Consider the following 13,978-nt stretch of genomic DNA (forward strand, 5'->3'; position numbering starts at 1 on the left):
ATTGTACCGGCAGGTTTGCATTCGTGCCACTCGGACTCATATTCACAGACGATCTGCGACAGGCGGACAGAAAGCAGAAGGTGTTCTTCTCTGTGGAAGTAATATCACCTCCAGAAAATGTTCCCTCTGTCAGGCAAAGAGCACACACACACACACTCACACACACACACACACACACACACACACACACACACACACACACACACACACACACACGCACACGAGTGGGGAAGCAGAGGACACAAAGGATGCATCTGTGAACGGATGACAGATCAAAACAAAGAACACCGCTGCTGCACAGCTTTATAGCCAAGTGATGAAAGTTGAAGTCATCCAACAAATCCATAATCCACTACTCTCCTCTCCATAATTTTCCTTTCACCGCCCCATCCCTCCACTAAAGCCAATGTCAACTCCACGGTCTCTTCTCTTCTGCTTCTCTCTTTTCCCCCCATCCCATCCCATTCTCCCTCCTCATCTGCCACATCACCCGTCATCATCCAGTAATTCCGAAGTGTGAGGTATCGGCCGGACAGTGCTCTGCTGCCGGCGGTATGGAGCCATCTCTTTGTTTTAACTCTGTGTTTTCTGTGAGCTTCTAAAAGATCTGATGGCACGTGAGAGTCAAAACAAAATGTTCCACTAGTCAAGCGCTGGAATAGAAAAGTGCAGAGAGGAAGAGAGAGCGGGAGATGGAAAAAATATAACCACGCATGTATAATGTAACATGTGGAGTGCTGCAGTAAAGGTTGAGCATGTGATGTCATTATTTTTTGATTTGGCCATATACATATAAACATTATATATATAGAGAGCCAGCTGATGGAGTCAGTTGTTTCACATTTTCTTTTTATGGTTTTTACTTCATCTTTTGTGGAAGATGTGATTAGATCTCTTTTAATGCCTTAATAAATGATTAAAAGTAAAGATTACAGACTTAAATTAAGCCAGGATAGTTCTAAAGGACAATTTTAAATTACAATAGTTTAAAGAAATAGGACATTTACTTTGTCCAGGTATAGACTCTGATAATTCTTGACATATAACTCCCTTCATTACAGGGGTAACAAAGTTAGACCTTAATGGATTTGACACATTTCTGAGGCCTCGATATGGACAAGAGATGCTGTGACTCATGATTATTTTCATGATCAGTTAAACTGCTAAATATCATGTCGATGAGTTAATCAATAAATGCTCTATAGATAATTAAATTTAGTAAACAATGTCCATCTTAATGTCCTGAACCTCAATTTAACGAGATAAAATGACTAAATCATCAGTCAAAGCCACAGAATAGAGTAAGATGGTGTAAATTATTGAAACATGGCTTTAATACACTTTTCACTCTCTTTACGAATATTCTTGTGACAGAGCGACTTTTATCTCAGAGCAGAGTGACTGGTGTGTGCTTGATTAGAGACGACACTGTATAAATAATGATGAGGATTTCTGAGTTGGCAGCACAGAACAAACATCTCTGACTCTCTCGCTCTCTCTCTCGCCCACACACACCCCACTCACACAAACTCACACAAAACACAAAACACAGCCTTCAGCTTCTCCTCTCAACTCTAAGAGCCATGTCCTCATCCTCTCTTTCTTATACACGTGTATTCATTAATGACTGAATGCATAAACACAGCCACATTATCAGGGTCCTGCAGTGCTTCACCAAATATAAATGAATATGTTTATATTCACAGTCACTCATGCTGCCCTTGCTTTTTCTAAACGGAAATCCATGTGGACGTTTTAGATCGATGAGCCTCTGAACCACCGCACACAAGCTGTGGTGAAGATCCAATAACTGATGGAGTCTTGAAAACTCTCTTGGAAAAACACAGACGACTGAAATGAGCGACTGGCGACATTAACTCACTGTGGGAAGGAGTCTTGAAAACAAAGGAACAGGGAGGCACTGGTGTGGGGGGGCTGGGTGTTACTGGTAGAATCCTGAGCTTGCATATTGTGTAATATGCAGTGTTGCTTTTTGTTGAGCTTCACTGCTCAGAAACACCATCGACTCATATTTCATTACAACTTATTCATGCAAGACTATGGATGAGCGACCAAATCAATAATTCTCTCAATTTAGTCCTCATCAATAACAATATGTTACACAAGTCCAACATTTAGCAATATATGTGCTGTGCAAACACAATGAGGTGACCCTTAATTGATCAGTTTTGTTTCTGCTGAAGTGTTTGTCAGTCTTTGCACGTAGAGATTTAAAAACCCAATACCTTCACTAAAGAACAAAGATCTGAAATAATAATGTGACATTTGTTGTGATAATTATTAATATTGACTATTGACCTGATAACTGCTATGAACAGTTTCATCCTGATATCAATTTTGGCAGTATGTCCCAGCCCTATGCAAGATTTAACTTCTTCCTTGTAAGGGCCCGGTCACACATCAATCTCTCCCCTTAACTTCCAACCTGTGCGAACGAGGGATAGAATAAAACATTGGCTTCCTGTGGTGAAACAAATCCCAGCGTGGCTTCGTGCTAAGTTCTACTTTGGTGAACTTCTAACCGTTGATACTCGCTTCACATTCGCAATATGTGTGACCCGTGCCCTTAGCGCAGAGATAGCTAGGGTCGGATCCGGAAGTGGGACAGGCTGCAAAATCTAATTCTAGTTGTCTGTCAGTAGTGCACAGATAAACAATGTGTTTGAAACAGGAACAATTTTCAAAAAAATGTAAACCCGACTGTGAGAAATGCATTGAACATCCATCCACCTGCTCAGCCACATGGTATTTACCAATTTCATTTGGATTTAGAAAAATCCTAAATCTGCAACTGCAAACGTTTGAGATGCCGGAACCACAGATTTTGCTTTATAAATTACTTTAAAAATAACCTTATTGATGACTTTGCTAATTCATTTTCAGTAGATTAACTAATTGACTAATCAACTAATTGTTTTGGCTCAACAGGGAATAATTGTATTTACATGAGGCGAGAAGATGAAGAAGCTTTTGCGAAAAAATTCTACCAAACTGTGAGAAAAGCATTTAACATCTCTTACACTCTGAGCCACACAGTATTTACCATTGAACATCAAGGTGTGTTTCTTTCGAACTCGTCCTCGGTGCACTGCAGCCTAACACCATTCCAAAGAGATGCTGCAGCCCTGAGAGGATACTAGTGTGTGCATGTGTGTGTCTGCAGGTGTGTGTGTGCATGTGTGTGTCTGCAGGTGTGTAACTGTGAGGCAAACCCCTTTCCCTCAGGTTACAGCCTTCTAACCTGCATCCACCTCCTCAGCCACAAATGGTTTTATATTTATATAGCGCTCTTCTAGTCTGATGATGACCACTCAAAGCTCTTTACAGTTTTACATGCACCCATTCACACACACATTCATACAGTGCATCTATAAGCACTTTGTTGTTCTATGAAGGTATGCACCATTTAATTTTGGGGGGGCCCTTTACGGCCCCCATAATTCAAAAACATCCTTGATCCGGCACTGGTTGCACAGTCATGCAAACAGGATGATTTGCATGAACATTAAAGTTGACATGTTTTGTTGGGGACCCCTGGAGACAACAGGACGACCCCTGCCGGTCCCCACCCTGCACCTCCTGCACCCACCTCCTGCAGCTGCTCCAGCTCCTTCCTCAGGGTCTCCTGCTCGCTCTCCAGCTCCGCATACTTGAGCTTCAGCGCCTGGTTCTCCTCCAGCACCACCAGCCCGCACTCCGCAGCCCGGACCTTCTCCCGGTTCGCCTCGGCCAGCTCCCCGGTGAGCCGCTGCACCTCGGCCCGGTACCGGTCCACCGAGTCCCCGCATCCTGAGCCGGCGGCCATCGCCCCTGTGTGCCGGTGTCGGAGCGGCCGTCCCCCCCCTCCTCTGTCGGCGGCTCTGCGGCTCCTCCTGCGCCCCCCCCCTTCCCTCCTCTCGGCCGGGTTGTTGCACGGAGCCGGAGGAGGCGGACCCCCCCACCACCACCCTCTCTCTTTTAAAACATGTAAAAACAAACAAACACCCTCAACATCCACCTCCACAGTGAAATATCAGCTGATAACAAATAAATAAATTCAAACATCCACAACAATAGTTTGATGAAACGGTTTGAAACCAGGTCAGTGAAGTCTGCAGAGCACTGAGCATCCTTTCTGCTTATTCATGGGGGCGAGGGCGCCACCTGTCTGCCAAATGGAGGTATAACACTCTGTCTGTCAGTCTGTCTGTCTGTCTGTGTCTCTCTCACTCTCTCTCTCTCCATCCATCCATCAGTCTACCTATCCATAAATATAATAATACAATCTTAAAGATGGTGTCTGTCACATGGGTAGTTCCTATCAAACTGATGCATGTACAGTGCTCACGTTTTTAAAATTTGGTTTTGATTAATGTTGAAGGATTTAGCTTGATCTAGTGAGAGGAATTCTTATTTTCATCAAGGAATAACCCCTAACTACGAATGATAGTGTTTTTTTAAAACCTTGAGGAAGCCCTTTAATGTGGGCATGGGTTTTCTACAGAAGCCCAAAATGGACAAATCAAACAGTGGCTGCAGAGGAGGCCTTTCAGAGAGACCACCATCTGTTCACCTACACACTTGAATGGGAGCATGGATTTGTTATTACACCACATCTCTTGTCTTATGGTACAATGTGCAACTTCACCACTAGATGCCATCAAATTTACAACATTTCAAAGAGGGAATATTTTTTTTTTTCTTTTTTTTTTTTTATAAATCTGTTTATTGAAACACATCATATAATGTTACATGACCTTTACAAATAGATGCATGTTTTTTTTTTGCCAAATAAACAAACATACAAACAAACAAACCAACAAGTAGAAAACATACAAAACATTATCCCACCCCCCACCCCAGTTGGTCTTCCCTTTTCAAACAGAATAGCTCATCAGCCACCTTACATTTGTACATTCACATTTATATAAGAGCACAGCTGGACAAAAAAAACAAAAACATAATATGTTGTTCACCCCTACACGGTAGGAGTTGTAGCTGCATTGTCGAAATATGAGATAAGAGGTTGCCATATAGTATAGAATTTATCAGTTGACCCTCGGAGTGAAAATTAGTTCTAATTTAAGGAAAGACATTAGGTCAGTCTGCCAGGATTGTTCTGCCGGGGGTTTAGGCAGCTTCCAGTGTAGAAGGATACGCCTGCAGACAATCAGAGAGACAAATGCTAAAACATTTAATGTCTGCTTACTGAATTCTGAATAATTTGAGGGAACTCCAAAAATAGCAATGAGTGGGCAGGGTGTGATAGCTACACATAGAACCTCCGACATGATCTTGAAAAAGCTCTTCCAGAACCCTATTAGCTTCGAGCATGACCAGAAAGTATGGGCTAAGTCAGCTGGGACAAAGGCACATCTATTGCAAGCTTCACTGCTGCCAGGAAAAATCTTAACTAGTTTTGCTTTGCTGAAGTGCATTCTATGCAGTACTTTGAATTGTGTTAAGTTGAACGAGAGCATGGATTTGTTATTACACCACATCTCTTGTCTTATGGTACAATGTGCAACTTCACCACTAGATGCCATCAAATTTACAACATTTCAAAGAGGGAATATGTTTCTTAGTTTCTAATCTTCCCTGTTTACATACACACCTACAGCATAGACTTTATGGCCTCACACTTTATGGCCACACAATTTTATAGGTATTGTGGACACTAGTAGCCAGCGGACATCTCATTCTTCTCAGTGTAACCACATTTTTTAAGCTTCAAAATTGGAAATTTAAAAAACAAAATGTATTCCTGATGATGCACCAACCTAAAAGCAAATATTCATAGAGCCCTTTAGTAATTTCTATGAATTCATGACACTGTCTATGTATTATTCACGGATCTTTTGACCAATAATGCTAATTTTGACAAATAGAAAAATCTTCCATGATCAAAGGAAATAGTTTATTGGTTTGCAATATTGAAACCATCCAAATGAATATCATATGTGTATCATAAATGCAGAACTATAGATATTAATTTGTTATCACTTGCCTAATGATAAACGTATGGTTACACAAGTGCGGTCAAGGATGCTGTCCGTTCTGTGCTGCCCTCTCTCAACCCGGCCCCACAGGCAGGAGTACAGTTTATCTCCCTGCATGAGCAATAAAGGAAGACATGGCCCGGGGTGAAAAGTTTAACCCTGCTTGTCAGAGGCTTGTCAAACCTAATCAGTTATGGCGCTGTCAGTTTAGTTATGGTAGTGATAGTGAAGGCGCTGCTGCGTTATCAATATTATAATTGGTAATTGTTTGGAAAAATGTCCCGCCTAACACTTCTTAGAAAGAAAGAAACGATATCACCTCAGAACAGAGTATCACAGGTCTCATGGAGGGCAGTACTGTGAAGGTTGTGAAATACCTTTATCTGTAATATTGATTTATCAACTGGAATAAAGAGTACTGAGGACATTTATATAGATTTTTTAGGAGTTTTTGTTCTTTTTTTCTATTTAAGTCAAATTTATTTACATATCTCTGCATCCCCAATAAACAGTAATACCTGTATACGTATTTTTTAACTTTGATCCTATTCGACAAGTTCTGTAAATAACGCAGTTGACCTGCCAATAACCTCTATTTACAAGGAAATATTAAGATAAGGGCCAGTCGTCGGAAAGTCAAACAGATGAACAGTTTATGGCAGCGCTGTATCTTATCTCCGACAAGGAACTGTCGCGTCATGAAAAAAAGAAAAACCTGAAAGCTCTCCTGCACAGCACAGCTCAAACAGCCTCTCTACCAAGAAGTACTGTGTATACCGAGAGGAACTCCTTGATCTGTACAAATGCATCAGTACAGACTTATCACCAGGTCCAACCTGAATGCTTCAGTAGCCAAGTCAACAGGATTTTTTTCTTTAAATTATATATATTTGATGGGCTTTTATTTGATAGGACAGAGTTAGACATGAAAGGGAGACAGACAGAGAATGGTCATAGTGTATGAACAGTAAATGAACAAAATGCAAAACATGCAAACTCTAGTTCAGGTGGACAACACATTTAGACGCAATTTTGCGTATCATTAGAAAGTCAGTGCGATCTTTGTACCGCGAGAAATCAAAGAAACAGAATAGTGTCATCAGCGTTAAAACAACTAGTGTCATGTGCTATCTTTCTGTTCCCAGCAGATCAAAATAGAGAGTCCTGTAATCTGGGGAATGTGTGTTGGTCAACACGGGCATTGACGCTGTTGATGTGGTTCTGGGGAGCAGCCGGGGGTGAGGAGGTTTCAGGAGGCAACATGGAAGCCAGCACACCGGCTGCAGGCGAGGCTCCTGTCAGGGCAGAGAGAGAAATCTGTGAGAAAACACCCCGAGCAATCCTCAAGTGATCAATTACGGTTAGATAACGGCTTTAAGCAGTGTAACAAGCTTTTTATTTGTCCAGTCAAGCGATTTCATTATAAATTCCCACACATTTATATTAAAATGAAAGTTTAATGTTTTTAAAACCTCGTAATACTGCTGCTCGTGACTGGCGGACTGTACGTGCTGGCTGGAGATCAGCTCCAGGTCCTTCAGGGTTTCGGCCTTCCTCCATTTGGCTCTGCGGTTCTGGAACCAAATCTGAAGCGCACACAAACAACACACACATTTATTGGTATTTCCAATGCCAATAACATATTTTTGTTGTTCTTAAAGTAACAATAGACCTGTGTTCATATCAAACTCCCTGGGTTTAAAAATTCACCTGGTTTGTAATATATACAAATAGGTTAGTTTATTATATTGTTTGGTTATTTAAATGAAATCGAAATGTCATGAGACACAAGCAAGTTTTGACCTTAACAGCTGTCTGAATTGAACTGAATATCAATCAGCCTTACAGAAACCTGCCTGCGGCCTTTGAAACTACCAAGGATACAGATATCATGAGAAAATCATTAACACGTAGTGATATGTACGTTTAGGTGTATTGATGCTTCTCTTTAGTCTATTTAATACTATCAGGCTCTTGTTTGAGAGCGTCACTGAACTGTTACCAGCCCTAGATTAACGAACGGACTCTTGTCAGAATATAATCAGTTACGAAATAAGATCGAATGTGATTGCTTGTACGTGGATAGAACCACAATGATAAGAAAAGGGATAGATGTATAGATTTCAAACCTTTGGATATATGAACACGGGCAAATCTTGATTTAACTCCAGAGCTGCATGTGCTCCTACCTGTATCCGGCCCTCGGTGAGGTGCAGACCCGAGGCCAGCTGCTCTCTGGTGTTGACGTCTGGGTAGTGAGTCTGCTGGAAAACCTTCTCCAGCTCCTTCACCTGGAACGGTGTGAACGTGACCCTGGTTTGCCTTTTCTTCCTCTGGCCTATAAATCAAAAATGATTTGTCAGTGTCACCATTATCGTCAGCATAATTTATGAATCCAAACAGTCTCTTCCTCTTTTACTTTTCAACACACGATACTCACCGATGCAGTCGGACGTGGCCTTTGGAGACTCTTCAAGAAGTCGGGTTTGTGGAGGTTCTAGAGACAGAGTAAAAAATGGCAGCTTTGCAGTAAATATTTCTATTATTTGGAATCGTATTTCAGAATTTAAGCATTAAAAAGCAAACTTACCTGTGCACGAGTGCTGTGTCGATTCCCTGGTGTTCTCCTTGATGACTGACCAGCTCCGGTGAACTCTCTTCTCCTTTCGGACACACGTGGGCCTCCTCAGTATCGCTTCGATGGAATGGGATAATTTTTTACATGGCGGAGAATCCCTCAGTTGATCCATGCAGGAGTTCTTCTCTGCATCTCCTCTGTTCCACATTTCCAGGGATTTATCACCATTAACTATTAGTTACTTCAGAAGCAGTTCAAAATTAAATTTCCTTGTTCTCTGACTTCTTCTTCTTCTTCTCGTCCCCTCTCTGTAAGGTGAGGACAGTGGGGTAGTACTCTCTCTCTCCTGTCAGCCTTTGTTTGACCTGCATCACATGGTCATCAGGTGGGAGGAGCGAGAGGCTGCATTGTAATAGCTTATACTTCTAAGAACACTGCTAGTCAGAATCCATTCATGTCAAGGTTTTCCAGTTTTCCCTGTTAATTCAAGGCGTGTTCATTGTAAATATGGGAACATGCTCTATAATGTCATATCTGCTCTTATCAGCTCCTCACAGACAGATTTATATTTTATACATATAAATTCAGCTTGTGCTGTAAAAAACAAAGCACAAGAACAAATGTTTGCGTCGTACATCTCAGGCAAAAAGTCTTTGTGGGGTTTGTAGCTTGATTAACAACCGAGACAACATTAAACCCTGTATATGTATTTAAATTACTGCTTCTTGTTCTTATCAGCAGGTTTATTGGAGGACAAATCGTTATCGCCCTGGCCTCAGTTTGCCCTCCCACACTCAAGTTCACCTCCTGGGGACAGGGAGAGCTCGAGCTGTTGGTGACTCCTGGTGGTGGTGAGGGAGATCATGTTTAATTAGTTCAGGACGTCTCCATCTAGTGCAGGGGTCTCAAACTCAAATTACCTGGGGGCCGCTGGAGGCAGTATCTGGGTGAGGCTGGGCCTCAGGTATTCCACAAAAAAAAAAAATTTGCTAAAAAAATCCAAACTTCTCTAATGTCATTACTAACAGTTATATAACTTCAATGGGTTCTTCTGAACATGAATAGAATATTGAAGAACACGAACAGTTCTTGTAAACATGGCTTCTCTTGCCTACTTCTTGCTGCCAGAGACCTGGCAGCGCTTCCTCTCACATAGCTGAGCCACATTTGGCTTGAGGGAGGAAGCAGTTGAGACCCTCAGTATGGCTTGAAGGTGATCATCAGTAAGCCTGGACCTGTACCTGGACTTATTGAAGTTCGAGGTGGAGAAGAGCTTTTCACACAAATATGTGCTCCAAAAAAGGCACATGGTCCGCTTGAACATTCGGGAAAGCTCAAGGAAGCTGGGGTTCAATTCTCACAAAAATTGCCCAAGCTTGTCTTCCTTTCCACTCACCTCCCTGAACTTGGCTTTGAGGTCAGAGTTGCACTGCAGGCCAATGAGCTCCATTTGAAGCACAGGAGGGGCATCTTGCACATCAAAGGAGAAGGGATCCGCAAAATTTTTGTAAAAGTCGCTCTGTGCGTCTTGAAGTCTGCAAATCTATGATCAAATTCCTCCTGTAGCCTCACATTTTTCTATACATTTTTGTGCTTACTTTGTGCCGGCGTGTTGGCTTGCCTGCGTTCTGGGACTTATTTGAGCAGATCCGGTACCTCTCGTATCGAAAAAAATATGAACATTAAAAAAAGTTTTTTAAGAAATTATTAAAATAAAATATAACAATATAATGTAATCACTAGAAAATTACGGAGCCCCTGTTGACATCGGTGGATGAATTACTAATTTGTGGCCACGCAATAACAAGATAATCTAATAAATTATATATAAAGCTTTGTTAACAACAGCATCACAATTTCATAAAATAATAACAAATGCAGACTTCTAAGATGAACCAAAATAACTAGCACATCGTCATGTACAGTCCGTGGCTCGGTGCGTAAATGTCACCACCAGAGGATGAGGGAATTTAAATCATTAAAATTCATCCACACATATCAGGTGTAAATAATAATGTAAAACAGCCCAGACTGTAAAATGTAGATATTAGCTCAATGACGTGTTATAAACTGCTGCGGTTTAGAATAATCTGTCTGCGTAAAGAAGCTCCAAAACCTCACAGCGCAGCGTGTGCGTAAAGGAGCCGTGGTGTCCCTTGAATTTGCCTTCAACTTAACAAATTGTGTGTGTGTGTGTGTATGTGTGTGTGTTCCGTTCCGCTGGACACAGAAGTCGCCTTTGCTCACGACGCCACTTTATTAATCACTGACATAAAGACTGATACCGTCACTGCAGTATAGCCTAAATAAGTCCCACTGCATTGTAAGTGGCATGTGTGTGCTGTTTTAAGCGGCGTTTTATGTGCGTTCCGGGACCTGTGCTCGTCGTACCTGCGCTGTGATATGTACTTAGCGTTCCGGCACCTTGTGATTTATAAATGAAGCACTGGATACATCATGACCTGCGCGAAAGAGGGCAGAAAACTAGGAATTTCACCCTCCTGCACCGCACATCCAAAGCCACTCTTTTCTCTCCCGGCTCTCTCTCTCACTCACTCTCACACGTACACACACACACACGACCCCGCCCCCCATGTCACTCACTTGCATGCTGCGTTCACTGGTCAGGCACACAGTAGGAAACCAGAACATCATAACATTGTCCCACACAGCAGCTAACAGCGGAGCTGCTACAATGTTTGTGCGGGCCGCACTAACATTAAACTTTCATATTAAGGTGGGGGCCACAAAATATCGTCCCGCGGGCCGCAATTGGCCCGCGGGCCGCGAGTTTGAGACCCCTGATCTAGTGGTTTGATGTCCTACTGTATATTACACCAAGGATCAGGCTTTGCAAATAAGCCTTTTTTCACATCTTGTAATAGCAGGAATTATCTGTATTTTATAACTTAAGCTTTTTTAATTGTTATTATATCAATATAGTGTCAATCTCCTTGAAATTACCGCTTTAAGATTTATTCAGCAGCATTGTTGTATTCTAAAAATGGAAACTAGAAATCTAAATTCTGCTCTTTCTAATTTCCCTCATACATAGTGAACAGAAAGCTGTAGGTGCGGTGAAGCAATCATTTATTACATAAAACAAAACAAATCATTTGCATTGTAGCACGAGTGTAAATCCTGTAGGTGGTGCTGTTCTCCACCTCCCTCGTCACTAATGTGTCACAGAACGTGACCTGCTTGCGTCACTTGTGGTCAGTGGGTAATGAACAGTTGTGTATAACGTACTTGGAAGCCATACTTGAGTAAAAGTACAGATATCTTACTTGAAAGTGACTCCGGTTAAAGTAAAAGTCACCCGTCAGAAAATGACTTGAGTAAAAGTCTTAGAGTTGCTCATATTAAATGTACTTAAGTATCAAAAGTATCTGGTGTTGAAATGTACTTAAGTATCAAAAGTAAAAGTACAAGTACCAAAATTAAAAATGCTAAGGGATTTTTATAGTAGGCCTATACAGACACAAAACAACCAAAAATTGTTCAGTTCAGGATTTATTTCAACTGACTAAAAAATTATAACAACACTATATATATAATGTATAATTTTACAAATTTTGAACCCGAGATGCTGAGGTTAAAATAGTATTGGACAAGTGCATCTGAACTTCTAGCGACAACAAAGAATCAACACAACAGAATAAACAAGTGCCTCTTGATTCTACCTAAGAACACTAATAGACCTGCCACTAATAGACCAAATTAACCTTATGTGTCTATTAGCTGTATTTTGTAACTGCCTGGATGTTTAACTGCCTGTTAAACCTGCCCACCAGCTTGTCCGTGCATCTACATGTAAGCCTGTTTATTTATCATTGGACTATCTATACTGAATGGGCTTGCGTTTGCATTTGTTTCCAGCAGGGTGACAATACACCTGTAGGGTATCTTGCCTGCAGGGACGACAAAGTGAAGACACAACCCTGCTTGAAGTTGTACACATTATCCAGTTTGTACAATACATATATAAAGAACTCAACAGCTTCTAAGTTGTGTTGAGTCAGCACATGGGGCGACTAAGGATTGGAATTGGCAATATATAGATATATAATATCTTTGCGGAAAACTGGGCCTGATTACCCAGGGTTCCATTTGGCGAGGTCCATTAAAAAACCTGAATTGTGTGCGTGAATATGCAGTAGTCAACGACACAGTGTTTGTTTTTGGTTGTGTTGGCTGAAAGTTGTTTTTGCGTTTGCTTATATAATTGGTTGTTTAACCACTTGCTGCTTCGAGCTATGTATTTATGTGCAGATGTTGACACGAAGCAGGAAACGGAAAACGAATGTGAATCGAAAAAGGAATACCTTAAAAAAATTATGTAAAGTCACCTAATAAAAGCACTCAAAAAGCAAATTCATTTGCCTGAATAATAATCCTTACAATTTCAATAGGGCCTTACGTCTGTGCTCGGGCACTAATAATAAAGACTGAACCGAGCTCCTGCAGGAGCGAGAGAGCGAGAGAGAGGTGCGCCGTGTGTAAAGCTGCACGTTGCGCCAACCTCCGCTGCTCAAGTAACGAGCCAGTTTTGAGAATGTAAGAAATAGAAAGTAAAGATATTTGTGCTCAAATGTAGCGAGTAAAAGTTAAAAGTCGTCAGGAAAATAAATACTCAAGTAAAGTACAGATATGTGAAAAATCTACTTAAGTACAGTAACGAAGTATTTCTACTTTGTTACTTCCCACCACTGGTAATTAAACAGGACAAAAACAATCACGGGAATTTACAAGCTAATTAAATCAACAAACTGTGATGTTACCTCAGCCAAGGTGTTTAACAAACTGAGAATCAAAACACATTTTTGTCATGAAAATGTAGATTGTATGTTTCTTCTGTTGACATTCGTTCTTCAATGAAATGGATGTTCAGTTCAGTTTGTTTGTTTAATTTCTACACGTGCAACACATTAATCTGCAGAAGTTTCCCCTTTACTCCGTTCACTCACGCTGCAGCAGATTGATTACTCTGTCTCTGCGGCTTAATGTGATCATGTGCATCTGAGTCACTGTCTGACCCGAAACTGATGTGAAGGACACAATAGGTCGTGATTTGATAGAAAGAAGGTTCATACCTTTCTTTAATAAAACTGAATCTGCTTTACGGATAAAAGTTATAAAGTTAGTCAGATAAATGATTTGTCTCTAATGAGCAGATGAAAATAAAAAGGCTTAACTGCTTATCAGTCCCAGGTCAACCAAATACAACTAAACCATTGTTACCATGTAAATACATACTATTTAAAAACTGAAATTTGAAATAAAACTGTCTTCACTACCTGACATGTGATGGATCCTTCTTATGTGAGACACTACTATAAGTTTTTCTCAAATTTTAAGCTTGAACTTTAACTTAAATGGCTAATTTGTACAAATTTCCAGA

General features: G+C 41.0%; 1 protein-coding gene across 1 annotated transcript in view; it reads right to left on the minus strand.

The window, feature by feature from the left end:
• bicd1a (bicaudal D homolog 1a) overlaps nt 1-3,826 on the minus strand; it is a 29,669-nt gene extending 25,843 nt beyond the window's left edge. Inside the window, exon 1 of the mRNA XM_061076871.1 lies at nt 3,611-3,826. Coding sequence (XP_060932854.1) covers nt 3,611-3,826 — 216 coding nt within the window. The remainder of the gene's footprint in view (nt 1-3,610) is intronic.
• Nucleotides 3,827-13,978: the final 10,152 nt, after the last annotated feature.

This window comes from Limanda limanda, chromosome 8 (genome assembly GCF_963576545.1).
Source record: "Limanda limanda chromosome 8, fLimLim1.1, whole genome shotgun sequence".
Classification (NCBI taxonomy): domain Eukaryota; kingdom Metazoa; phylum Chordata; class Actinopteri; order Pleuronectiformes; family Pleuronectidae; genus Limanda; species Limanda limanda.